This window comes from Syngnathus acus, chromosome 10 (genome assembly GCF_901709675.1).
Source record: "Syngnathus acus chromosome 10, fSynAcu1.2, whole genome shotgun sequence".
In the NCBI taxonomy this organism is placed as follows: Eukaryota; Metazoa; Chordata; class Actinopteri; order Syngnathiformes; family Syngnathidae; genus Syngnathus; species Syngnathus acus.
This window is the reverse complement of record NC_051095.1, coordinates 9,647,164-9,673,783: the sequence shown is the minus strand read 5'-3', so window position 1 is coordinate 9,673,783 and position 26,620 is coordinate 9,647,164. Positions and strand designations below refer to the sequence as shown.

The window sequence follows — 26,620 nt, the reverse complement described above, 5'->3', positions numbered from 1 at the left end:
CTAATACTTCTCATATTATTTCTCACATCACTGCACATATAAAAGTAACCTATTAGAAATAATTGAAATGTTTAATGTTATCCCTCACCCACCAAAAAAAAATAATTATCACGTCATCTTCTCTAGTTTCCACTTTATTAAATGTCCAGATGAAGTACATAGGGAACCTTTGCAACTTGCATTATTTTTAAAATTGTGGTCTGTGATGGATACCGTTTCTTACCTATGTTTAAATATTGCATTTAATTCTGCGCATATTTTCTTTGTTTGGGGGCGGAGGTGGTTGGGTGGGTAATCACTTATTTGACCATATGCGCTTCCCGTAGTTCAACAAAAAACGCGGAAGTATTATGAATGGCAACATCGAGATGTGTTGTTATTGTTTGTGGTCTAATTGCTTGGTAAATACTGCTTCTATTCTTACGGTCTACTATGCAATGTAGTACTCGTCCGCTGCAATTGAATGTGTAGCTGTAATGTTATGTAAAAAGTATGCGGTGACGCGTTATGGTGGTTGCTAGCTAACTCACCGAGGGAACTTATTTCAACAACCCAAAGTGTCCCATTATCAAGTACAAAAAATGAAAGTCCGTTCGTCTACATTTGCTTCATTAATTTTAATATTGGAAGTTTTGGGGGTTGCACTTTTCCTAAGGGGATTTTTCCCTGTGCCTGTCAAGTCTTCTCTGTCGTCTAAGAGCAGGCAAAACCTGCCTGCGGAGCCGCTGTCAGGTAAGATCAGCCGGGCTTGTTCTCACTCAATCACTCGCCATCAAAAAACTGCAGCCACCCATTAATTATGTCTTTTAAATTTCAGTGGGCTCGCCCAATTCGTCTCACATCCCTCAGCCCTTATTCAAAAGGGTTGTCATCATGTTAGTCGATGCACTGCGGGAGGACTTTGTGTTTGGAGCCAATGGTCGCACGTACATGCCCTACACAAGACACCTGGTGGAAAGAGGCTCGACACTTAGCTATGTGGCTAAAGCTAGAATTCCAACTGTCACCATGCCCAGGATCAAAGTAAGTGAGAAAATCGTCTGGTCCGTAGTACTTCATCCTATCCATGTGCCCCACAGGCTGTACAGAAATAAGAAACGATCAAACTGTTTTTTTTCCTCCTAAAACACCAAACAGTGTAAGTACGCTTGCATGTTCACTGATGACCAGATGTGGCAGATAAGTGTTTTGTAATGTTGAGAAGCTAGTCTTACAATAATAAAAGACTGAGACGCTATGCAGACGTAAAGAATAAATGGCATCTGCTCTTTCCTTGAAGTAGGTTAAATGTAAAATAAAAACATTTTTCCTGAAAATGAAAGGGTTTAATATGGTTTTTTTTGTCTTGCTTGTGATGACAGTGAGGTAGGCCCTAGTCAGTCAAGAGAGGATGTGCCTGTGGTCAGCCACACTTGAGAAAGACTGCAGGAGGAAGGAGAGACAGAATGCAGACAGAAAGGGTGAAGTTGACACGATAATGAAATACACAAAGCCAAATCAGCTTGTCCCTAAGGTTGTGGTGAGTGATTGACCTTCCACACAAAGAACAGTCTCATCATTGTAGGACTAGTGATGATCAGGTAGGCACTTTTATTAGCAAGTGATGATTGTTTTGCGATGAACTCAAATAAGAATCCAATTTTTGGTTCTTTACCTCCACTTTCAAGGAATGTTTTTTATTCCCATCCCGAGTAGAAAGCTTTAACTTCACTCTACCTCCATTTTTAAACAGCAAAATTGTCCATGTACCACGGATAATATACTGCAAAGGCAAAAAGATGGTGAGTTTTCATATTTAGATGGTGAGTCAATATGGGAACAGAGCCAGCAGGGCTTGTTTTTGCTATGAGTGACAGTTGGTGGGCAGACTGGGAAAGCCTGTATTGCTGCATTGGAGGTATTTTCATGGAATGCTATGAAAAAGGGGAAACAAAACAAGCTGTCGGGTAAAGCAGAACAGTAATTGAGCGTCCAGATATTCATGTCATGTAATTTTTCATGGTAATGTTTAATGCCCAACAATTGGTCATTAGAAGTCCTTGATCAACTGCCCCAGCAGTGTTTTAAGTGGTTAAATTCAGAAAAGTACAGAATATTGGCAACTGGGAACAAACTATGAAATTAATTTTGTCTTATTGTGCAACATCAGAGGCCCCAAAGAATGTTGTCCAAATTTTGACCGAAGTGACATTCAGTTTGTTACGATTCAGGGTTGTTCTGTTAAGGGGGTCACGAAGGCTGTAGAGGAGGGATGAGCTGGGATGGATTGAGGTGGCCTTTAGGAGTGAGACAGATGTTCCGCCATAATCCGTCAATAACAGATTTACTGACGGCAAGAGCACAAGGCAAGGCATCACTACCGTTGGAGAAGTGCGCTAAATGTCATTTTGGGGGTCTGGCAGCAGGAAGTCATTCATTTAAGAGATGTTCAGATGTCAATAGTGCTGCTTTGTCTTGCTCTTGGATGCCAAGGGACCTTTCTTTATGCACTGGAACACAGGCAGAATAAAATCCCCCAAACTATTGCTACATACTTAATCATTCGCATCAGGATGTCTTTTGTTTTGTTTTTTTGTCTTTGGGGTCTTTTTTTTGTAGTACAGTATAGCGTTTAAACCGAATTTGTTCCCAACCAGTAGGTGGCAGCACACACCTACTATTAGCATATCCTACATTTGACTCATACTAATAACTCGTCACAGCACTGTGACACTACCGTTAATTTGACCTTTGTTTGTATTTCTGCAAACATGTTTGTTATTTCTAGAAGGTTACATCATTTCTTGACATGAAGCTGGCAAGGAATTGACTTTTTCCCGCATTCAGTCATTCACACACGTCCAGCTGAGTTTCACTGTCTCTGACCGGCACAGCTGTCAGAGCATATTTCCGATGCACTCAATTTTGACAGTAAATTCAGGTAATGAGTCGAAATTCAGCAGCAATGATAGCAACTCTGTGGGGGGGATGTCTAAAAGTTGAGTATATGCCTCAGGAGTTAGGTGTATGGACGTAGAGGACTACATTCAGGTGAGCTATATGCTCTAATGGAAAAAAAATCTGGTGTAAGAGCTGCAAATGATAATGTTAATCTTAGATTTTTAAGAATTTGAATTGTTTTTTAAAAAATATGTTGATTAAAGATTAATTATTTATTCACAACTTTATGCACTTTATGCACATGACCACGGCAATGATATTCTCATGTTGGTATTGCCTTTGAGTGGTCAGCAGACATCAAAATGTTGATGTTTGGCTCCTGTGCGACTCCCCCCCCCCCCCCCCCCCACACACACACACCACTGCTCTGTGCCAGCAGTCGAGCGTGTGCCCCACTGATATTGTATTTGACATTCAAGCAGTGACACATGGTGAGCAGACACATACTGTAGGACTGTTGATGATCTGACCAGTCCAGTTCTTTCAGCCAGCATCACAATGTATTTGGCAACTGGATCTTAAAATATACTTTTTGTTTTGAGCTGATATTTTGTTTTTCCAGCTCATCCTACATTTGGTCTTGTGCACTTGTAGTTTGATTTTTTTTTCCCTCAAATTTGACAACAGCCTTTATTTTATTTTATTTGTTCTGAGTCTTTGAATAGTCTTTAAACCTCACTGAGATTGCATTTGAAGAAATGGAGGGGGAGTTATCCATCTCTTCCAAAGAGATCGCGTCGGCACTGGCAGCGGAAAAGATTGTTGCACTGACAAGCTGTAGTAAATAACCGAGCCAGGAAGTAAGCAAAAGCAACATCTCTGCTTCAGTTTATTTGAAGCAATTAACTGTCATGTCAGTTTGTTTATCAGGTTGTCACTGTTTAGAGGAAGATAAAACCTTCATCTAAAGCTAGAGCTGATGTTTTTTTGTCCAAGAGTTAAACTGTCACAAGACTTCCTGAACTGTACAGGCGGTGTTTTAAATCCATCCATTCATTTTTCGGACACTTTATCTTCATCAGGCTCGTGGGTGAGCTGGAGCCTTTTGTATTTTTGATACTTGGTACATAACATGACGTTGGGTAATGAAAACACGACTGCTGGGATATTTGGAAGGGAGGGGGGGGGGGGGGGGGGCAAGCTGAATGTGCTTTTTAAAAGTAGTGACCTGACAAGGTTCGCCCATAAGACAATAAAACCTCCATATTGCAGCTTGGATTTTTTAACACCTCTGAGAATCGCCAAATGAGCTACAGGCAAGTCGTAGGGTCCATCGTATAGCAGTGTTCCTTCAAACTCTCTAACTTTAGGCCTTTCTACTACCCCCATGATAGTTTATTGGTCACTTTTTGTCTTCTTTTTATCTCTTCATTTGTGGCCCAAAAAAAAAAAGATTGTTTGGTATTGTGGGAATCAATGTGTGATGCAAAATAAAGGATGCATCTTATGACACCATTAATATGAATTTCCAATTAATGGTATTTAGTTTCATTGACATGATGTAATTGTATGTTTCTACTACATCATGAAATGCTTTTTTTTGTTGTTGTTGACAAAAACATGTGCCTCTCCAGGCTCTTACCACTGGCAGTATTCCAGGTTTTATTGATGTGGTGATGAATCTAAATTCCCCATCGTTACTGGAAGACAATCTTATTTGGCAAGCCAAAACCGCGGGGAAAAAAATGATCTTTTATGGAGATGAGACATGGGTGCGCCTCTTCCCCAAACACTTCATGGAGTACGATGGCACAACGTCCTTTGTGTCTGACTACATTGAGGTAAGATCGTCATTTATGATAAGCCGAATTTGGCAAAAATGCCTGAGTACTGAGATGACTGCAAAATGAGTCATTGGGACTTCATTGTAATTTGCTCAAGTTTAGGCTGTGCTAATTTGCTGAAGTGAAATGTCAGAGCAGAGCAAAATATGTTGACGTGTGCAATCTGTAACATATGCAAATGGTGCTAATCTAATCAGCGCTCATTTTTGCAGATTTACAGTCAAAGAAAACACACCTAAGGAGGGAAAATGACTAAAAATGGAAAATGCCTGTCATTTTGTAACTTGAAAATGAATATAGGCCAGACTGTTTTATTTCATTTAAACACCATTAACTATTTTTATATTACAGAGGACATACACATAGACTTTTTTTTAAAAACTATTTATTTATAGCATTCCCTTTTTGAGTCTTTTTATCTGGTATCATGCAGGTTGACAACAATGTGACCCGCCACTTGGATAGCACGCTCAAGAGAGACGACTGGGACATTCTGATCCTCCACTACCTTGGACTTGACCACATTGGTCATATCAGTGGACCCCACAGTTCGATGATTCAGCCCAAACTTTTGGAGATGGACGATATTCTTAAGAAGATCCACGCTGCCCTCATTTCAAAGGTACACGTGAGAATTGAACTTGGTGATCATTAAAACTAAGCAGGCTCTATGACCAAATTAGAGACCGAGCAATGAATCGCTACAATTAATGACATTTTACGTTAAACGTAAACAAAAGTTTGTGATGACTGCACTGCAGCTTCCACCCTTTCTCTCAAAACCAGTATTGTCTTTTGTGAGTGGAAACACACACACACACACACACACACACACACACACACACACTTAAATTAATTGTGTAAATGTGTTTGAACCCCCGACACAAAATACCAAGCACCTCATAAAACCGCTGGCATTGTTATGGCCACCATAAATTGCTGAATGTGATTATTGTTTCTCTGGAAGTTGGGGATGTTCGAATCTTTAAATAGAGGTCTTTCTAAAGAAGTAAAAGAAAAATGCTGGAATTGTTTTAGTGGGAACAATTTGTCAGTAATGTGGACTCAACATACGTGTCAAATTATTTTGCAGTTTGATTGTCATGGTAAAATAGCAAATTTACCTTTTTGCCATCGAGAATGACGTATTTTTACAACATTTTGGTTGAAGACTCTGAAGACATTGGAACTTTTACAATCCACTGTAAATCAATTATTCATCACACAACTGTGTCAATAATTTGGGGGATAGTTTCTCAAGGGCACCTCGACAGGGCACAAAGCAAACATCCCTCTCCCTGCAACCGCAGTATTGTATTGCATAATTTTCTCTGTGACTTCATCCCACGATTTACCAATCCAAAAACAGATGAAGTGGTATATAATCCTCGTTTTGTTTCTCCCAGTGATTCTCATGTTCATCCTACTACTCTCCAAATTAATATTTGTTAAATTTCCCAGTCCTCTAGCTCCATGGCCACAAGTGCACATGAGCAAATGAATTCTTTATGTAGTTTAAGAAATGTAACACATGATTTCTCTCAACATATGTTTGTTTTAATGTTGTGGCTCTGTCCATGCAATTCTGTGTTTTTCGTGATTGTAGGAGGTAGAGGGATCATTGCCCTATCTGCTTGTTCTGTGTGCGGACCACGGGATGTCAGAAACCGGTAGCCACGGAGGCTCCTCAGAACCAGAAGTCAATACACCCCTGGTGCTCATAAGCCCCGCTTTCAAGAGGAAAGGTAAACACATTTGTCTTGGTTTTTCTTTAAAGTGCTGATCATGATTTTCCTCTTCGAGCCTTCACGAATCGTGTTGTAAAACAAGTTTTGTCGTAAGCACACAGTTGATATTTTGAGGAGGAACAAAGGTTGAATTGTTCCGAAAGAAGATGTCTTAATGCTATTAATCTCTGATTAGAAAACAAACATACTTGAAGATAAAGGCTGGTACAGTCAAATTCATTTTTCTTGATCGTAATCACTTTTTCGCCTCTGTTGCTGAATAAATAGATATGTTTGTCTTTTTTTTTTTTTTTTTTGCCTTTGTCAGTGGGAATGGAGAAGCCTGATGAAATTGAGCAGGTGGATCTGACTCCAACCTTGGCCCTGGCCCTGGGCCTGCCCATATCTCAAAACAGCGTGGGCCGTGTCATTCCGAGTGTTTTGGAGGAAAGCTCACTTCGAGACCAGCTGCGCTTTCTGCATCTCAATGGCCACCAGCTGAGCTGCCTGCTCAAAGACAGCATTCCAGACTATGAGAGAGGTAAATGAAAAATCCAGTGGCTTAATTCGGTTGGGCAACACACACACTTTAACTTATTTTACATTCATTATATTGACATATATTTATTGTTTGCTAAAAGTCTTTCTTTTGGTCCCTTGTATTAACCTGTAAAGAATTTCTCCTCAAATTAAGTCATTGATTTGAAAAAATGCTCTGAAACAAAATTATGACAAAGTACTTATTTAAATAACCCTGAGCCTGTATTCGTACGTATTGCATCACCATAGCAAACAATTGTGATGCACATTTTATTGGACTATTTTTGCATCCAATTGCTTATTTCCATTCGAATTAGAACGTCGTCATCTGCCTGCCCTCTTGTGCCGAGCCCTTACAAAACATGTCCATAATATCGCCATAGTGTTTTTTTTTTTTGTTTTTTTGTTTTTACGCCAATTATCTAATTTTGTTTTGCTGTGGACCCTCGTGTGTGGCAAAGCAAACAGATGTACATGTGTCCCTATATGTCACCTTAACCTGTTAAACTAGCCAGAATACAAGACCCATTCAGATGTTACAGCGTCACATCATGTATTTGTATTCTTCTCTCATGAATGTGCACAAAAGGGGAACTGAGTAGGAGAGCATACAACAAAAGTAGACATGATGTTCTTCAAGGACAAATCAGTCAATCAACTTGTACCACTCGCGTTCACCGTCACAGATGTAAGGGTTTGACAGGATGTTTGCGGCAGGCGAACTACGATGGCAACCTGGTAACCATATCTGACCAATGCTACCAGAATATAAAAAGAGAGGGGAAACATGTTGCTGTCTTGCCCTTTCTGTTTGGAGTTTGCACGTTGTCCTTATTAGACGGACAGGCAGAGACAGAGTGACATTTTTACTTCCTATTTTTGTCTAAGGTTTCCATGGTGATCAGATGAGATGGAAATTATTTCAGTAGAGCTACTTCTTGATGTGTTGATTTCTTTTTTCTTTTTTTTTCTCTTCCCCACACAGATAATATTGAATCGCGAGTTGTCCCTGCACCTGAGATGTTTATTAAGTAGCTTGTTAGGGTCAGCATGGACTGACTGGGGTGAAAAACAACTTTAAATAAGTAAAGGTGAACTGGGTGTTGTTGTTTTTTTCCCCAATGAAAGCGGGGGAAAAAACAATGTTTTCATTTGTCCAGATATCCCATGAGATGAATCATTAAGAGTAGCAAAGTAAAAACAATATGTTCAGCTTTCTTGTTTTGTTTTTCTTGCACCTCTATTCAAAGCCGTCTTTGAAGGGCCATCAACTCTTTTGCTCTACTTTCTGATGAAACATGAGGCGGGCCCATCGATATTGTATGATTCATGCCTGTGGCTTAAGGATCTCATATTTCTAGCATCCCCTCTGTCTCTGGCAAAGTCACCATCTATAACCAGCTTTGCTGCTGTGTTTCACTGTTCAATATTTTTAGGAGGACATGAGTACTCATTAATGTATCAAGCAACTTCAATAATGTTGTTCTTCATAATCCAACAAACACTGATGAATTGAACAAACACCCTGATTTTTGGTTTACATCATTGGACGTTGTAATGAATAGTATAAAACAGGTTGGCTATTTCCTGATCCAGAAGCAGGATTTGAACAGTACCGTGTGGCAGAGAAGGCGCACGGGAGTTGGGTGAAGCGCTACCTGGAGGGAAACGTGTCCGAGGTCTTGACCAACATGGGCAAGAAAGTCCTGAAGCAGTACTTGGAAGCGCTGTCCGCTATGAGCTCAGCCCTCAGCAAACAGCTGGGCAAATACGATCTGTACTCCATGATTGCTGGAATGGTCTTTGTATTTCAGGTAAACCCCAAGAATCTTCTTTTCGAGTATTTTTCTCAAATAGCATGGCGTAACTAGTGATTGAAAGCTTTGAAATCAAACACAAGCCAGTCCGCCTGTAGTTTATCCTGATTTCAAAATAATTGCTAATCAGCGATACCTTGACTTACAAGTTTAATCCGTTCCGCAACTAAGCTTGTAACTTAATTGACTCGTGCGTCAGATCAGTTTTCCACAGAACACTGTACCTTGCTTAGAACCTAATAACAGTGACAACTTTATATTGATACTTATTTAAATTCAGATGTAATTACTTTATTACATATCGTACTAATGTAAGCTTCTTTTTTCTTTGACTTTGTTCCCTCCAAGCTGCTGTTGCTCTTACTGCTGGCAATGCCTGAAGCCCTGAGCAACTCCGCAGCTGTGGACCTTCCAGTCATGTCGGCCCTTCTCTCTTTACCTTTTTACCTCTTGTGCCTGCTGCTTGCGTCAGTGCATGTTCTGGTGTGTACATCTGCCGAGAGCTCCTGCTACTTCTGCAGCCTCTCCTGGGCTCTCGTGTTTGCCGCCATCGCCTTCACTTCAGCCATGTCTTGTTTGCTGCTCGCTATGATGACGAGACGATCCCCCCTGGGACTTAAGTTTCACGGAAAGGTGAGTTGCGCATTTCAGATGTGTGGGTGGTATCGTTATTTTGAAGGCTAAAACTTTGTCTCTTCTTTCAATTGGTCTGATAAATCTTCCATTGCTGCAGCTCTCTTCTCATTATGGTATATCTTTAAAGGTCACATCTCAATTCCTTTCTGCGAACTTGCAAAGATACTGATACAGCAAAAATTCTAATGGAAATCCAGCGGAAAAAAACTTTACAGTGGTGCATATCAAAGACTGATATGTAGACTTGATGGTTTGGTTTACCGATCACACACAGTTGTCATCTTCCTTTTTGCAGTCCCCGTTGAAGATCAGTAGCACTGAGTGGTCCCTGTCAGAGTTGGACGTTTTGCTGCTGGCGGGCACAGCCGGCCACACTCTTAGTCTGGCGGCCAGCAGCTTCGTAGAGGAGGAGCATCAGACCTGGTACTTCCTTCTCAGCACCCTCTGCCTTGTAGTCTTCCAGGACGTGTGTCGCAAATACTTCCGAGAGAAGAGCGGCCTGGGAGGTGAAGAAGAAGTCCTTCCTTACAAAGACAACCCAAAGGAAGAGCTCTACTCTGAGAAGTGGCTAGCTTTAGCCACGCCCCCTTTTGTTTTGCTCTGCTGTCGACTGCTGCGCTCCCTCAACCAGACAGGTGTGCAGTGGGCTCATCTTCCTGATCTAGGCCATTGGCTGAACAGGTGGGACTGACCAATATTGAAATGTGATATGCAATATGACTCTCTGGGTCTTAAAAAAAAACAAGAAAAATATTAACAATAATGTTGTATGCAGATCCATAGAACTTATTGTACAGGACATCATTTAGTTGACGTCCCCTTTAATATGTACAAATTATGTGTTTGTACTTATCTATCTCCCTTATCAAAAGATACGAAAATCTTGGATTCCTCTTTGTAAAAAAACTCTTGTTTCGTAGTATCTTTTAGAGTCAACCACCGATGAATATTCATTCAAGAGCTCAGTGCATTGTGACTGCTTCCTTAACATGCACGTCAGTGTAGAATGAAGATATGGAGTCTGACCTTTTCCCCCATCTATCCTTTTGCTTACCTGCACTGCTTGTTGCTCAGATAATGAGACGTACGCCTTCATTTTGCCTCGCACTGCTTAAGGCCTCTGCTGTCCCAACTACAAAATAAGGCTTCTTTTTTTTTATGCCTTATTTCTAGATTTCAAAGTAGACTGTTATTTAAACCTCGTTAAATGAAGTGACGCATTCATGATGTGTTTACTCTTAAAAATAACGTGGGCCATTTTATCCTTCAAGCTCAATAGTTCACATTCATCATTCACCCTTGAAGACATAATAGAATATTGTAACTTAATTAAATTAAATCAAATTGGGATTTTTATTTCTTTCTATAGAGTGACTGTTTTTTTTAATGTTTTTGAAAAGAAAAAGAATCATAATTTGGATATAGCAAAATTCCATGTTTTTATCTTTTTGTCTTCGTAGCTCCGAACACAAACTGGTCCTGTCCCTGCTGTCTGCTCTCTGTTTGGTTTTCATCTACTTCCTGATTCAAAGACGATGCTCGTTGGTTTCTAAGGTTGCCCTTGCACTTGGACTTTTGGGGGTCTACAGTTACCGGTCAGCTGTCGGCAATGTCTTGTTTCCTTGGCAACACTCCGGTCGGAACATGTCCAAGTAAGTTTTTATGACCCATTTAACCATGACCATTGCTCATGACTGTGGAAAAAAAAATATTGCCATTCTTTGTCCGTGAAAGGATTTCAGTCCACGCTGTCACACTCGAGTGTACCCACTCCATGTTTTCTGATTTTATGTTTCTTAATGCTATCATAAAATCCAATTTAAATTATGCTCTAAATAGTAAACGCTAAAGCTGTCTTTTTGTCTCTTATTCCTCTTTTTATGTAAAAAAAATGTTGCGCAAGTTATTTTTTTTACTGTGATGAAAGTCAAATTAATGGTCACGAGTCATTATTGGCTCAAATCTACCAAATTTTAAAATTGTCATAATTTAAATTTTACATTTTTCACCAGATGTTGCTGCATTTTCTTGTTACCATTCCCCTTTTTAGAGTAACTTGAACAACATGAATGGATGGGTGAATAGATAGATGGACGGATGGAAGGAATAGACGGATGGATGGAATTCAGTAGATTTACTTCTTTTTTTTTTTTTCCCCCAATAATGAGTGTGCAGTTCCTCTGTGTAGTCAACAAAGGCTGGCTCTAGCTATTACCATGCAGTCGCCTGACCTCTCATAACCTTTCTTGTCCTCCTTGGCAGTCTTTTCTACTTGCTCACCTAATTAAATGCACAACCTGTCATTCCCATCCATACTAGGGGCACCTGAACAAGGCAATGCGGGAAGCCGAGACCCTTTTAACAAACTATATGATTGATATGTTGACAGCTGATGCGTCCTCTAGCTTTTTTTTGTTAGACCTTTAGTAGCTTTTCTCAGTATTGTACATTATATTTGTTTTCCTATGTTCAATCTCCTAATCTTGTGGTCATCTGTTTCAGCAATTTCTTTTAAAAAGCAGCTGCCTGTAAAGTCCTCAGTGTAGTTAGTGCAATATTAACCTCCTTTTTAATATTATCCATTTAACAAGGTTGCATGTAAAATATCCAGGTCAATTCCTTACAAAGTTTGCATTTCTCACATTGTTTGCATTGCTTGTAAAAAAAAAAAAAAAAAGATTTACTTGGTTTTGAATGATCGGTCCATAGAAGTAATTTACCAGCAGATTTCATTATAAATATGATCAAGATACAAGATTATGGTATAGATTTCTGTGTTAGACCAGTGGTCCTTCTGTAAATGGGTAGTGTTCAAATTTAGATCAATGTTTGAAAGGTCAAAATTGTTTCATTTTAAAATTGGCCAATAATCAGTCAAGCCCTACTAGAAATGTATCTTTGATACATTTGCATTATGATGTTTATTGCGAAACAAAAAAAGAACAGCAAAATCAATCATAAAAGAAAAGATTAAAAAAAAGAAAACTCCAACGTGAAGTATCTCACCATCAAAGCTGCGGTTTGCGGATCATCGCTATCTGTTCCATTTGAGCTTCAAAAACCGAAACCTTTTCAGTGTTTGTTTTTCATCTCGGTACTGTACGTGTGTTTGTACTTCACACCTGCACAGCACATGAACCCATTTCATCTTGTACAAGACTGTTGCGCTTGTTTCCAGTTCAGATGTATTCATGCATACAGATCACGCTTAAAAATGGAAATATATTCAAACCCATCTTGAGACACCTGTGAACCTCGTACATCCATAGAAACACACACACACACTTGCTGACCCGCCTCGGCTCTGTCATTGGCATTGTACTTTTCCTGTAATATTTATATTCATTATCCACTCGGATAATTCTTTAATGATGCCCTGGATTCTGGTATTACAGCAGCACACAGTATATTGCTTAAAGAATAATAAAAATGAATGCATTGAATTTAAATGACAGACTAAAAAAAAAAAAACTAATATGCCAGGACTTTGTGATACATATGACGAGTCGATTGATATCAGTAGGGAAGAAACGATAGTGACGAGTTGTGGCCCACACTGCTGTTGTGCAACGTGATGGCAGTGGGCACAAAGGAGCGCCTGAAGCGCACAGTTCTGCTCCTGTGTGGAATGATGCGCTGACTAAACGAGCTTCCCATCTGTCACAGCTCATCGTGAGAGGAGTTGGCCAATATGGCTCTGATTTTGTCCTTCATCCTCACCATCCTTTTATCCTTGATCAATAAGACATGCGCTCCCACATAACCAAACAAGACCAAACAAATCTATTTTCTGTCCAAGATATCCATTGTATAATCCTGTATAAACCATCTTGAACTGTTATCTGTCAGAAAGTAATATTTCACATTCAGCCAACATTTATTAAACTTGAAACTGATTTTTCAGAATCGTGACATGTTTTGCAAAATAGCTTTATCAATAGGGCAGTTGTCAGGTGTGCCGCTGCCATCCAAAAGAAAACACCCTTGGTCAGCTGCAATCCCCAGAATGACCAAGTGCGATCTGCTAAATTTCCAAACACTTACTACACATTACGTGGCACGAAAAGGAAGATGTGCCTGTTTTGACACTTAGCTAGCGCACATGTCCTGCCTACAAAATAAAACCTGAAAAAACAAGTGAGCCAGACAAAATAGGAGAAAAAAGTAAAAATACAAAAGATTTTTGTGGAATTCGATGAGTGCAAAAAACAAAAACAAAAGTTTTGACCTTTGGGGGGAAAAAAGTCTCAAAATATTGTCAATCAATTGTTTTTTTCTTTTTTATAATGGATTGCAAATGCTGTGAATGCACTGTTTTCCTTCAGCCGTGAATTGGATGTTGGGCTGATTTACTGAACGTGCCTGTTTCATGCAGGAGATTTATGAAGAGGGCATTTAAAACATGAGGGGATTGGGCACAGTCTTAGCTTTCTTAACCACACCAGGGCTTGTTTCCAAGGTAACGTAAAATTCCGACAGCCTCTCTGCTCCCTTACCTTAAGATACTTTTCTCGGTCCTGTGTTGCTCCTATTACCACCATACAAAGTCAGATTGATTCCCCTTGTCGTGACGAGGTATCTTTATTAACCATTCAAATATCTGACATTTGGAATGTTCCGGGTTAAGAAGGCAACATATATGACACGTGTAACTGACATGAAGAGTAAAAGAAAATGTGCCAGTCAATCCGCTTTTCCATCAGTGCTCAAACCTCCTCTTAGTGATTTCATCTTGAGTTTGATATGCATTGTGGTGTATTCTCCCCGTGAGATGTTAGAACTTCCCCACTTTCTAAATGGCACGAGAGCACACTAAAATTGTGACGGATGTGCTCAGGGCAACATACAAGGGGAAAGGAAAAGATTGATATCCCCCTGGGAAATCATAATTTTCCAAGCAAGCCCAGCATGTGACAACCATAGTGAGAAAACTGCAGATTATATAAGAGACCCATCAATCATGCAACGTGATTTGGGATGTGTGTTTTAAGACTCTTTGAACATACTGATCAAATGTTTTCGCCACGATAAATCTTTAAAATCTTGTTCCCCTTGCTCATGCTTTCTTGCAAAGTCCTAAAAACTAACCAGCGATTTGTACACTGTTCACAAAGAAAATTAGGGGCTAACATTTAAATAACAGTTACCTGTGGACGCAAACGAGATACAGTGCAAACAAGATACGAAATAATAATTTGATTTGATCTATAGGGCCATTTTGCTAGCAGCAAATGATGGCTCGAATCGAGTGCTAGCATGCAACACGGTCACATTAGCCATACTAATTGAAAAATACTATGAGCCATAACAAGTTCAATATATTATTTCCTCACATTGTCTCAAAGAAATCAGCTTCAAAATGAATCATCGGAAAAGACAATGGCATTCAAGGTTCTTTCTCCTAATCATCTTCTTGCGGAGAAATACTCAAGCAATCTAAGTGACCAGAATGGAACTGATTGAATTGCTGTTAGTGAACTGTAAAGTGTGTGTGTGGGGGGGGCGACTCAATGGAGAATGGGATTGCTTTCAGTGGAAAAGTGAAGAAAGGCACAGTAGAAAATGTTGATGAAACGTTAATCTGGCTGCAAAAGGTGGACGTAACAGCAGCCGTTTCAAAATGTATGATGTCACATGTTACACTAAGTGTTGGTAATCTCACAGATATCTTCAAAGTGGCGCATTTAAAAAAAAAAAAAAATTTAAAAAAAGGGAGGTTTGCACCGTTGTGGGCAGCTGACTCCATTCACTGCCAACCAAAGCGGCTTCTTGCATTGCCTTTAACGGGAATGCCGTGACCACCGGAAACAATTGTTTTGATAGACCAGCCTGGATACCTCTGACATGAAAAGTAGTGCCTATTCTCTTTATTGCCTAGCTTGTCAACAAATGCACATTTACTGCTGGTAAAGACTTTTCACCACAGTGCCTTGAAAATAAATTCCACTTCATAAGTGTAGAGACTGCAATTTGCGGACCTCCAGTCCGGGCATACCTTGCCTCATTCCCAAAGTCAGCCAGAATAGGCTCGACTACGTATATAGAAATTGGATGGATGGAACAGAGTAATCAAGAGATGAGTCCGGTGAATTATTGTTATTGATATTTCGATACTTGTCATTATTGTATTAAGATGGCTACTTTGTCATTGTTTAGTAACACTGTCATTCAGCATTGGAGTTACGGAAATCCACCCACTCAAATCGTTCATTCACTTTGCAAAACCATAACTTTTGCTCTCCATTAATTAATGATAAGTGCAATATCTGCCATATTGTTGGGAGAGTTATGAATTATGAAGAGAGACGTGTATGAAGTGTATTGCTCTACCCCGTTTCTCTGTACCAGGTTCCATAAAACACAGATTAATAATACATTTCCATTGCTTGCTCAGCTCCTTTAGGGTCTGCCATTATGCTTTAGTACTTTGCAGGTTTAACGGCACCCTGTTGGAAATGAAACGTTGCTTATGGTTACCAAGCCTTTGAATGGAAGCAGACATTTGAAAATAACCGGCTTGCTTTTTCTTTTTCTACATATTCTTTATAGAATTGGTATGGTTTTTTTTTGTTGTTTTTTAACCACCAGTTAAGAGTGTCTTGTCAATCGCTGAGATTTTTCTCATTTATTTGAAACTTTTTCTTTTACACAGGATTTAAGCTTTCAACATAGATGACAAATCTTTAATTTAGACAAATTACATTTTCAGTATTGGGTTTAATGATAGAGGGCAAGCTAAGTGATTAGCTTCCTCTCCAACTGCAACAAAACAATTTTACTTTCAATATTACTGTGTAAGGATTGATAAAAATGCATATTATGCAAATATTAAACTTTTTAATTGGAATACATGATCTTGAGAAGTGTTTTACACTCAAACAGGTTCGATAAAGTGTCTTAACAAAGTTATATTACTAGAACAAATGAATATTGCAAAGGTATAAGAATTGGGGAAAAAAAACATATCCGTTGAAACTTTTTTTTAATGCAGGGGGAATAAATGAAATCCCCCCCAATGAGTGCAGTACAGTGATAGACGGTCTGATTCCTTCAGGCGGTTTATTCTGTCTTCCAGTCTCGTACATTAAATTATTGATATTACCTTGGCTGTGTGTACCGACCGAGAGGATGGAGCAGAAACACAATGTAGTCTGAATAATAAGTGACTCTAATGTGATACATTGTAAAATAGTGATGAAAATTCACTTTTACATCATAAGCATTTTATAACCGTCAATGTTATATTATGATGCAGCAACTAGCAAGCACAATTGTGTCATCCACCATTCAGACATATTTGAGATGTAGTCAGAAGTTCAGCAGGTTAATCTTCATGTGCTACGGGAGTATAATATCGTTCAAGTAGAACAAACTCAATCAGAAATCAACTATCACCCAATCAAGGCGCACCTTCAATGAATGGCCCATTTTGAAACTTTGTCCATATATAAGATCTATACATTTGGTCCGCGAGCCGGACTTCGGACACGCCTGCTGTAGTGGCTCAATATTAGTCCATATATAAGGCGCACCTGATTATAAGGCGGCTTTTGAGAAAATTTGATGTTTTTAGGTGCGCCTTATAGTGCGGAAAATACAGTATGTGCTTGAATGCTGAAGTCAGCCTGGATTAGCCAGAATTCAATTGGGTGCATGCCTTTCATCAGTAACCCTGTCTGTCACTGTCTTTTCCAGGGGCATCGTGGAAGCACGCTTCGTATACGTGTTTGTTTTGGGTATCCTCTTCACTGGTACTAAGGACCTGCTGCGGTCCCAGATCATCACAGCTGATGCCAAACTGAAGAACAGAGGGCTATGGGAGATTTACAGTGGCCTGGTCTTGTTGATTTCACTGTTGTTCCGTCCCCACAACCTGCCGGTGTTGTGCTCCTGTCTGCTCGTCCAAACACTTATGGCCCAGTTCATCTGGAAGAAGCTCCACTATGATGCAGCCCAGACCACCATCATGCACTACTGGTTTGGTCAGGCCTTCTTTTACTTCCAAGTAAGTAATGAGACCGATGCCAAGTTACATTTGTTTCGGGGTCGTTCCATCTTAACTTGTTCAGATTTATCCGTCCATGTTAACTGACGACCTTTGGAATTGGCAAACCGCTAACTGACATTGTAATTTTTTGACCAAAGGGTGATGCACAGTTTCTGACAAATATTGATTGGCCCCAGGTGAGTTTTAACTCACGGTCAGAATTCATTTTTGTGTTTAAGGGGCATTCAAGGCTCGCACTGTAACATATGTCAAATTTGTCCAGTTGGCCTTCACGCTGGTAGAAGTGAATGATAATATCTCCTCTGCCTTGAGCTGTGCCAGTTCCATTGTCATCCACTCTATCTTTGCTAAACACTTTCCTTAAAAAAAAAAAAAAAAAAAAAACTACAGTCTTTACAATAGTTACATATATAAGGACCCCATTTCACTTCATGATTTCAATTGTCAGCAGTCAACCACTACAATCTTCTGTTTTGAGGAAAGCCTTAGTTGTACTTTTAGGGGTTTAATTCCAAAGGTTAAGTCTAATGCAAAATCCAATCTGGACATCACCAAAACAACACCAAACCTTGGCAATGAACCTAGAGCAGTAGGAGCCAGTTTGTACAAATGTTGAGTCGAGATCTATGGGGATGAATTCCGCTGCAACGGAGCAACCGTCTGTAGGAAAATATGAATCACCGCAGTGATGTGAAAAGTGGCCATACTTGATTCTTGTACAGCAGTGACTCATAATAAAATCTCAAGTCACGATTTTTTTGGGTGCTTATAACAAACACAATTCAGCCTGAAGTATTTTTCTCGAGGCCATGAAGAGTGTCATGAGTGGAGCCTGTTGCAAAAAGAATAGACATGATTCCTCATTTCTTACTAATAATGTCATCACACAGAAACCTTTTTTTTTTTTTTTTTTTTGCCAAGATCACGGAGGCTTCTTCTCATGTAAACAAGTACAAAGTTGATTGATGTTTGACTCATTTGACGTTGATAGCTCATGAATGAAAAATGGGCGAACTTAAACCCTCAAATCCTCAGACATGGATTTTTCTTTTTCTTTGTTTTTTATTTGGCAAATGTTGCTTTGAATGCTAAAATAAAACACTCTCATGCACTTGCAGGGTAATTCCAACAGCATTTCAACTGTGGACATCTCAGTCTGGTTTGTCGGTTTAGACAACTACATTGAAGCTCCTGCCATCTTCTTAACAGCCCTCAGTACATATGCTGGGCCACTGCTTTGGGCTTGCCACCTTGTCTGTTACCTCAGTTCAGAGAGAAACAGGTGAGTGCTTTCTTACTCTATAAACTGTCCAGCAGCTCTGTTGGGATTGTGTTGTGTAGGATCATAAAAAAAAAGGATCTGGTGGTGCTTTCTGCTACTTTATGTCCAAAACCTAATAAGCGCTGCTATGTAGTATGTGTTGTGTGTTATTTTATATTTCTTGCACCTAAGGGAGAACCTGGATGGTGATTTAATCCGAAGACAATAGACGGTTTCATTTCATCAGACCTTTTTATTGAAATCTGATTGTTTGCACTCGACCATCAATCAGCTTTTGGGTGCACTGATCAATTGGAGAATACCAAACACTGTAGTTGTTGACAATCTTGAATTTGTTGTTTAACGTTGGATAGCATTTGGATGATCGTCTGAATTCATTCCATCCTACCATCGGGTGAAATCTATTCGCAAAAAAATTACGTAGAAAATTATGGAGGGATTGAAAAAAAAATGGGATTACAGAAACTTTTTTTTTTTTATCAGGCAGTATGTATACGGTCGATACGGCAAAGGAATTGCTACATTTTGGTCTCGAGGGAAACCAGTTGAGGGCGGTGTATTGGGACATACTTTCAGAACATTTATTTGTTCTGGAATAGTGATTCTCTGTGTGGTTTGTGTGCAGCTAGTAGTCCACGGTCTCCCTCTAGTGGTATGCAAAATAATAATGTTAAAACTGTGCATGTTACAATGTATAAAATTTCTTTAAATCCACTCGACTACATCTGTTAAGTACGATTCAGTTGTACTTAATATTTTAGTACAGTACATCTTCAATCTGTAAAAGTGTTTTTTTTTTTTTCAATTTAATTCTACATTTGAACTGAAGTATTAGTTTAGTAAGATATTTCATTTTCCTCCAAATGCAGTCATGTTCACACTGCATAACACTACAGTGGCTTTTACTATTATTAAATATACTTTTAAAAAAAAGAAATGCTGCCTCATTTCTAATGAACACATAGGTCCACTATGCTACTGTATTTTAACGTTGGCCATTATTGTGGATCTTGGAGAGCTAAATATTTTATTCTGAGCAAAAAGCTTAAGAACCACTGCCCTAAAATATGTTCACTGCTATTTAAAATGAATGAATACAAATTCTCACTTTTATCTGTAATGCTTTGAAAACTGTCGCCATGATGGCATGTCCCTGACCACGTATCTGTTGCCAGAAACCAAAATGTCAAATCATGCAGGGATTAAAGTCATTTGCGTACCCTTGCTTTTCCTAATTAATTTGGGGAAGCACAAGAGAATCTCACAAGGCATGATTAAATAATTTCAAACACGGCGCTCACACATTGATCTGTTTCACTGGGCGTCTGTACCAACCAGGCAAGCCGAGCCTAAATTACATTTAGTCTAACAGCACAATTGATTTGCCAAGCGGCTGTGTAAAAGCGTCCTCGCCACACGCTTCGTGGCTCTCCCTCGCCAGTCGTTAGGATGTTGTTTGGTCGGTCCATCGCTTTCATGTTGTGGCCTCTAATGAATGCTGCGCCCGCTGCCCGTTTCACGCTGCTGCTCGCAACTACATACGACTTTCAATGTAGCTCGTTAACTGTTCTCAATGCAGGACATAATCCATCCTTGTTAGATTGTCAAGACAGATAAATGTCCAGATTTCTTTCTACAGAAAATCACTTCAGTTAGTCGAGTGTGGCGCGTTAGTAAAAATGATCAGTGCAAAAAAAAAAAAAATCGAACCTCTCTGGCATCATCTTGTTCTTCTAATATGATTTTTAAGGAATCATGCCTGTGGGGAAAAAAAGAAATCACTGCTCGGGTCCTTTTGCGAAATGCTCGATACTCTCCTATCATGCGCAACTTAGCCAGCTTGTAGCTATGACTGGGTAGCTTGCATGGGTAAACATAATAATCACCTCCATGGCGGTGAATAAACCACATTTCTAGAACTTACTAACATTATCACCAAAGGGGAAAATGGAGACGCTGCGCTAAGCTATCGTGAAAAGTAATCATGAAACATGGGAATATAAGTACTTGAGTGAGACACTTGACAAAAGTCTGGAAGTGCTTTAGCTTCACATAGAGGACAAGTCTTGAAAATAAAAACTCTTGAATGCTTTGAATTTATGCAAGTGAGAGATTACATATCAGAAATACTCATGGCAGTTAGCATAGATATAACCAAAACACATTCTTACTGGTATTTTGTTTAAATGTCTCCTTCCAAACTGGACTCCTTCCCGCGTCTCCTACTCCATCTACATTTCTTCTCTCCCCCTCTTTGGAATGTGCTCGAAGTTCCCTCCTCCTCACCTGGGACTTTTGCCTGGTCAAATCTGCTCATTTACACACCACTGCACGTTTTCTCAAACGAGAAGGTTGATTACTCATCTTTATTGTCACCCTTTTTCTCTTTTTTTTTCCTTCTGCCTTGCAGGTTGATAAACCTTCTGGCTCCAAGATCTTTTTTTGTGAAAATATAGTTTGCTGTTGGGAACTAAGAAGTAACAAAATTGATCAAACAAAACTATAGGCCAAATGTAACAGTTTGGTTCTATTTGTGGGCTGCAACACAACACAATTTAAAACAGCGTATGAGTTTGAATTTCCCCTTGAGGGATCATGATGAGAGTAATAAATTCAGTTAAAAATTCAACTTGTAAGGCAAGGTACGTCTGTCCTTGGAACATAGCTTAACACTAACCTTGGGCAATGGGCCACATGCTGTGTCACCAAATATTTGGAGACAAATGGTACATTTCCAGAACAGTAACTTTTGGTTATGTTGCCATTTTCTTCCTGTTGACTTCAGCGTTCCCTTTTGTCTGATGATCCATTTCCCTTCCGCAGGAGTCCTGCCGCAATGGGCCACGGTTGCTACTGCCTGGCTCTGCTCAGGTCGGTGCCCGCGGCAGCCTACATTGTTCTGGTGACTGTCCTGCGCTACCATCTCTTCATATGGAGCGTCTTCTCTCCTAAATTACTGTACGAGGCCATGCACCTGCTTCTCACAGCCGGCGTCTGTCTCATCTTCAACACGGTGGAACAAAGCCACACCTCTGCCGCAGCTTAAGACAGCTTCTTGCCAAGTAAGAGAGTTTGCCCTGACTTTTGAAGGGAAGAGAATTGAAAGTCCAATTAAGTGAAAATGGTTTTTGAGGATTGTAAGATCTCAGGGACCCCCAAAAAGAGGGCTGCTTAACTATACAGGGCAGCATTTGATGCTTTGCTCCGTCAGACCCAAAGGAAACGCAATAGAAATTTGCCCAGTGATCACTAAATTCAGCTTTACTGTGAAAATGATTCGTTTGCTTTTCTAGTTTGCATCGTATTAAAAACATGGGATGTTTATATCGTGTCATGTTCAGAGTGAGTGAGCGAGATAGACAGATGAATACAGGACAGCAAAAGAAAACAATTGACAAGGATTGACAATAAATCTGACTTTGACTTTGACAATACTGATGACAAAGTTCTACAATACAGTCGTTTCAAACACATGAAAATCAAAATATGACCTTGAATCACAATCGTAATATTAAGGATCAATATCATTCCGCCAAAATGACCAGGGAGCTTCCATTATCAAACCTGTCAGTTCGATTCATTATTTTGGTTTGTTTTCGTAAGAGCACTAGGGGTCACAAACATTTTGTTAAAATTTGGAAAGATGGGACCATGCTACCTGATTCTACTCACTGACAAAATGGGGTGAACGATTTGGAAGGCTAAAGCGACCAAAGTGCTACTTGACACCTCTGGGGACAAAGATGCACCGCATGTGCTGCCTCCAAACTTGTCACTCAGCTAGATGAATTTGGCTGGCTTGCAAGACTTTCTAACCTGAGGCCAAGATTACCGACATATCCCAAGTCACCACTTGCGCTAGAAAAAAAAATCCTACACATGGAGCCAGGGCTGCTTGTAAATTCACTTTTTCTTCTCCCCCTCTGAAAATCGAATTTCGCTGATCTGGAAAAGTGAGAGGGAATTATTTAAAAAAACAATACTATTATTATCATATTGGTTATAGTTTTTGTTGTGATATTTTTACACTGAGTAATAATTATATTTGTACGACCATACAGCTCTTGTTTTGGTCTTGTGGCTTGTTAATAATGTATTTTGCAGTAACTATGCAACCTTCTGTGTTTGTGTCTGTTAGCTCCATTGATCCTATTTTAATTTGGATTATTTATATATCTTGTCATTTCTGTAAAGTACCGAATCAAATGCGTAATGAAAAGTGGCAGGTGATTATGGATTTTTTTATTTTTTAAGCATTGTTGCATTGTGTATGTTCTTGATCTTAGAATAAATGACCTTCCACATATTAAGGTTATGTTAAGCTCTAACGTAATTTACTTCCATCTTCCTTTTCAGTGACTAGCCTAGGAAATTATTTTTACTGCAGTTCAAAATAGCTCACAACCATTCTTCCAGACTAATCAACTATTTTAAGCAGGAGGCAGACAAACTGATTTCTAAGAATTGATTTTTAAACCGTGAGGGGACCCAACACATGGCAATCAAAATCAAGAGAACTAACTAGAACAAAAACAGTCCCAAAAAATCTACGGTAGTTGTATTGTGTATTTTCTGAGTAAGGCTTAGGCAATAAATGTAATTACTGAACACAGTTAAGAATGAATATTTATAAATATTGTCATCATTGATCTTGTGGGTCATAGTTCTTATAACTGATTTCAGCTTCCCAAATGATCAATATGTGCACTGCCAGTAATACGACACCAGTATTCCTTGTCGCCGTTCTCCTTGAATTGTTTTCTGCCTTGTCCAAATTTGCTTTCCAGTTGCTGTATTTCAATTTCCTTAAATACATGGCCCTGCATGCTCTTGCTCAAACTAACACGAAACGCATTTTTTATTTCTGGTGGATGCGATTTGTCATCATGAAGCAAAAATATAAAACTAAACCTGATTCATACATCTGATTAAAATTTGATATAATCTGAGCAAGAATAGAGGAAATGTTATTCGACTAGGAAAGGAATACAATGACTTATACTGTATATCACAATATTTATGACATTCACATTGTCATGTTTCTATCATGTTCAGATATCAAAACTGTTTTAGTAAAACAAAACCTCTTTGACCAAGGCTGTCTGCGGATCTGTTGGCCTGCCAAAAGATAATCAAGTTTAATGACCTCACAAAGCCCAGAATAATCGCTCGGCCTCTCGGAGGAGCTTCCGAGGTGGCTCCTTTGCTACTAACAGATGCTCAAACCCTCAACTTCTTTATTGCCACAAGGTGAAATCAAACCTGCGAAATAATCACTGCATGTGAACCAAGCCGCGTTAACATTGTAAACAGGCGGTGCCACAAACTCCATTTCCATAAAAGTAATCATGCTTTCATACAAGCAGTGCTGCATGAAAACCGTTCTGTCGCACAGCAGTGTTTCCCAACCTTTATTGGATTTACACAGGAAAGGTGCCACAAAAAGAAGTTTTGAATACTGAAATAAATTTACTTGATGTGAAATGGAGACTAGTTGTCTGAAAGTGAAGTTGTGCGTTTGAGTTTGAGTTTTCTTGTGAGAACGACCTTACCTCAGCCGCACTCTGATGCTCCAGGAGTTGTCTGCTAAATGGTGGATGGCGGCAAGCCAAAGAGGTTATTACAAGTTTCCAGCTGGCTCTGCTGCACACGCTGCTGCTGATGAACGCCCAATTCACTGGTGGGCCTGCAGACTTTGCCAGTGCTTCCTTCTCTTCTCCCTCCCCGCACTGCATCTCTGGCTCACTCTTCATTCCAAGAAAGTAGTGATTGTTTGTTTGCTTGCAAACTTAATGCTTGCATACATTTACTAGAATATGACCATTTACAATGTGATGATGACTCCAGATTGTTTTCCAGACAGGCTCAGAAAAAGTTTTTTTTACTTTGATCAGTTTGAAGTTGTAATTACACTGTTGACACCTAGATGGCAGTCTTTGCGTACTGTTTGTCTCCACGAGAGAAGAAGAACATAGAAATGCTATCAGACATGATTCATTTTATGGCATTATAGAGACTCTTTCAACATGCAGATTGTCAACAGAACTAACCAGGATGTTAACGTTTCTCAGAAATCTCGGTTTCATGTCAACAACATGTTGCCCGTCAATGTTCTAGAGCTCCGCTTTGTTTAAACTGCTTTTTGGCCTCTTTCCAAAGGCATTTATTATGGCCTAGAACTTGTTTGTACCCTTAATTTTGTATTACTTATTTGTACTTTGTGCCTTGGGATTCAACTGTGAAGCCTATAGGGTACATCACAAAAAGAGAACAAACATGGGCACCTGTTGTAGCCGTTGTTTCTGACCGTGTACTCTATCCCAGACAGATGGTTTAAGTCCTCCGCAGGTAAACAGGGCAACACTCATCAATAATCTGGAGGCTGCAAGGCCAGGCTTATATGCCCATAGGACAGATGGACTCACAGCAATAGAAGTGATATACGATTGTGTTTGTCGGGTATACCACAAAGGCACACATAAACAAACTCTCATTACCTTGAAGCAAAGGTAAGAAAGGACATGAAAAGTGAAAACATGCCATTTTGCCCAGTCGGATTGTGCTGGGAAAATAGAAATAACAAAAGACACCAGAGATGTTTAGCATTTACATAGTGAAAACAATATTTGTTGAATGAATAGGTCTGTGTCCTTCTTGTCTGTCTTGTACAAAAAATAACATATCGAATCACTGCCCAAATAATGTTGGAAAAACCACAAATGATTTGCTTTACTGCTGTCTTTTCATCGCCTTGTATTGTGTAATTGTGGCATCTGAAGCTGACACAATTTAATCTTGTTTTTATATTTTGGTCTAATTCTTGTTTCTATTGGCTGTGATTCCACTGTTGACCACTAGATGGCACCACACTCGTTTGAGACAATGTAAATTTGAAAGAAGAATGAAACGGGAAGCAATTTAGTGCAGTCTAGTTTTCCTAATTTTTAATTTTCAATCATTTTGAAGAGTTTTGGTTGAAAATGATCAAATGTCATTCGTTGCAATCCTGCTTTTTACATCTAGAAAAAGTACAACTGGAAATTCATTGGGCATTGTCAAATATGGCAAAATGTTGCCCAGATATCCACGTTTGTGTACAACACATAGCCTTACGCCAAAATGTTTTTGAAACCAACAGTGTTGCTCTTAAACACCTCCTCACTCAAAGGAACTTCTAAATCCTAAACGTCAGCATCTCTGCCAATAAATGCTTGCTAATAAAAATTTGCAGGTTGAAACTTGTACATCAGCAACAAAACCCATTTTGGTCAGCAAGGGCTCATTGTTTGGCTTTTAAAAACCACTGAAGCTTTCTTCATGTTGCAGCAGGATGGAACACAGACAAATGGATGCATGTCTGATAAAAGGCTTTTAGGGATATTGATTTTGTTTCCGCAAGTATAGACAGCAGTTTTTTTCCCCCCTGCTAGACACTCAAAATATGTTTCTATGTTCTCTCCTAAGATCCATTACAAGTGCGATGCAAAAAAAAAAAAAGAATGTTGCCCTCGAGATAGGTTCACTCAATTTTGAGCGTACCTGTTTTTGTCAGCACTTCACAGGATCACGCAGAGCAAATTTCTCCTCAGTAATAATCATTAAATTAAATTTACGTATACCTCTGAAAGAGAACCTGATGCCTGAGCAGTGCTCGCCCATTCCAGCGTTCAGTGACAACGTGATAACACACACGCTGATTTACAAGGTGTCTCCGGGATCGCCAGGGACTTTTGATGTCACTTCCTCAGCCCTCTTTGCAACATCTCAACATTCATCATTCTTCCAAATTTCTGCAGCGCCATCACTTGTGCGGATCTGCGCTCCTCAGACGCCTCTGAGTGAGGACGTTGAGAGTTGCAAATCAGCGATTTGCTGCCTTTTGTGAC

The 26,620-nt window shown here is 39.5% G+C and overlaps 1 protein-coding gene across 3 annotated transcripts; it reads left to right on the top strand.

The window, feature by feature from the left end:
• Positions 1 to 581: 581 nt before the first annotated feature.
• On the top strand, positions 582 to 22,120 carry pigg (phosphatidylinositol glycan anchor biosynthesis class G). 3 transcript variants are annotated; one of them, XM_037261639.1, is made up of 13 exons: positions 582 to 732; positions 818 to 1,023; positions 4,515 to 4,721; positions 5,158 to 5,346; positions 6,331 to 6,469; positions 6,780 to 6,992; positions 8,588 to 8,805; positions 9,157 to 9,441; positions 9,740 to 10,125; positions 10,905 to 11,096; positions 17,140 to 17,449; positions 18,571 to 18,734; positions 21,558 to 22,120. In XM_037261639.1, the coding sequence occupies exons 1-13, from the start codon at positions 582 to 584 to the stop codon at positions 21,778 to 21,780; spliced, it is 2,883 nt and encodes a 960-aa protein (XP_037117534.1). In that variant the 3' UTR covers positions 21,781 to 22,120. The 3 variants fall into 3 exon arrangements, with proteins under 3 accessions (XP_037117534.1, XP_037117537.1, XP_037117536.1); XM_037261642.1 differs by lacking the exons at positions 582 to 732; positions 818 to 1,023 and adding an exon at positions 1,364 to 1,580; XM_037261641.1 differs by lacking the exons at positions 582 to 732; positions 818 to 1,023 and adding an exon at positions 2,728 to 3,030.
• The last annotated feature ends 4,500 nt before the right edge of the window (positions 22,121 to 26,620 follow it).

What these genes read in the sequence shown, in the direction of transcription:
- pigg (XM_037261639.1), top strand. Translation starts at nt 582, where the DNA reads ATGAAAGTCCGTTCGTCTACATTTGCTTCATTAATTTTAATATTGGAA. An exon ending in AGGCCTTCTTTTACTTCCAA is followed by an intron (nt 17,450 to 18,570) that starts GTAAGTAATGAG and finishes ATGCACTTGCAG; the next exon opens with GGTAATTCCAACAGCATTTC. An exon ending in CTCAGTTCAGAGAGAAACAG is followed by an intron (nt 18,735 to 21,557) that starts GTGAGTGCTTTC and finishes TCCCTTCCGCAG; the next exon opens with GAGTCCTGCCGCAATGGGCC.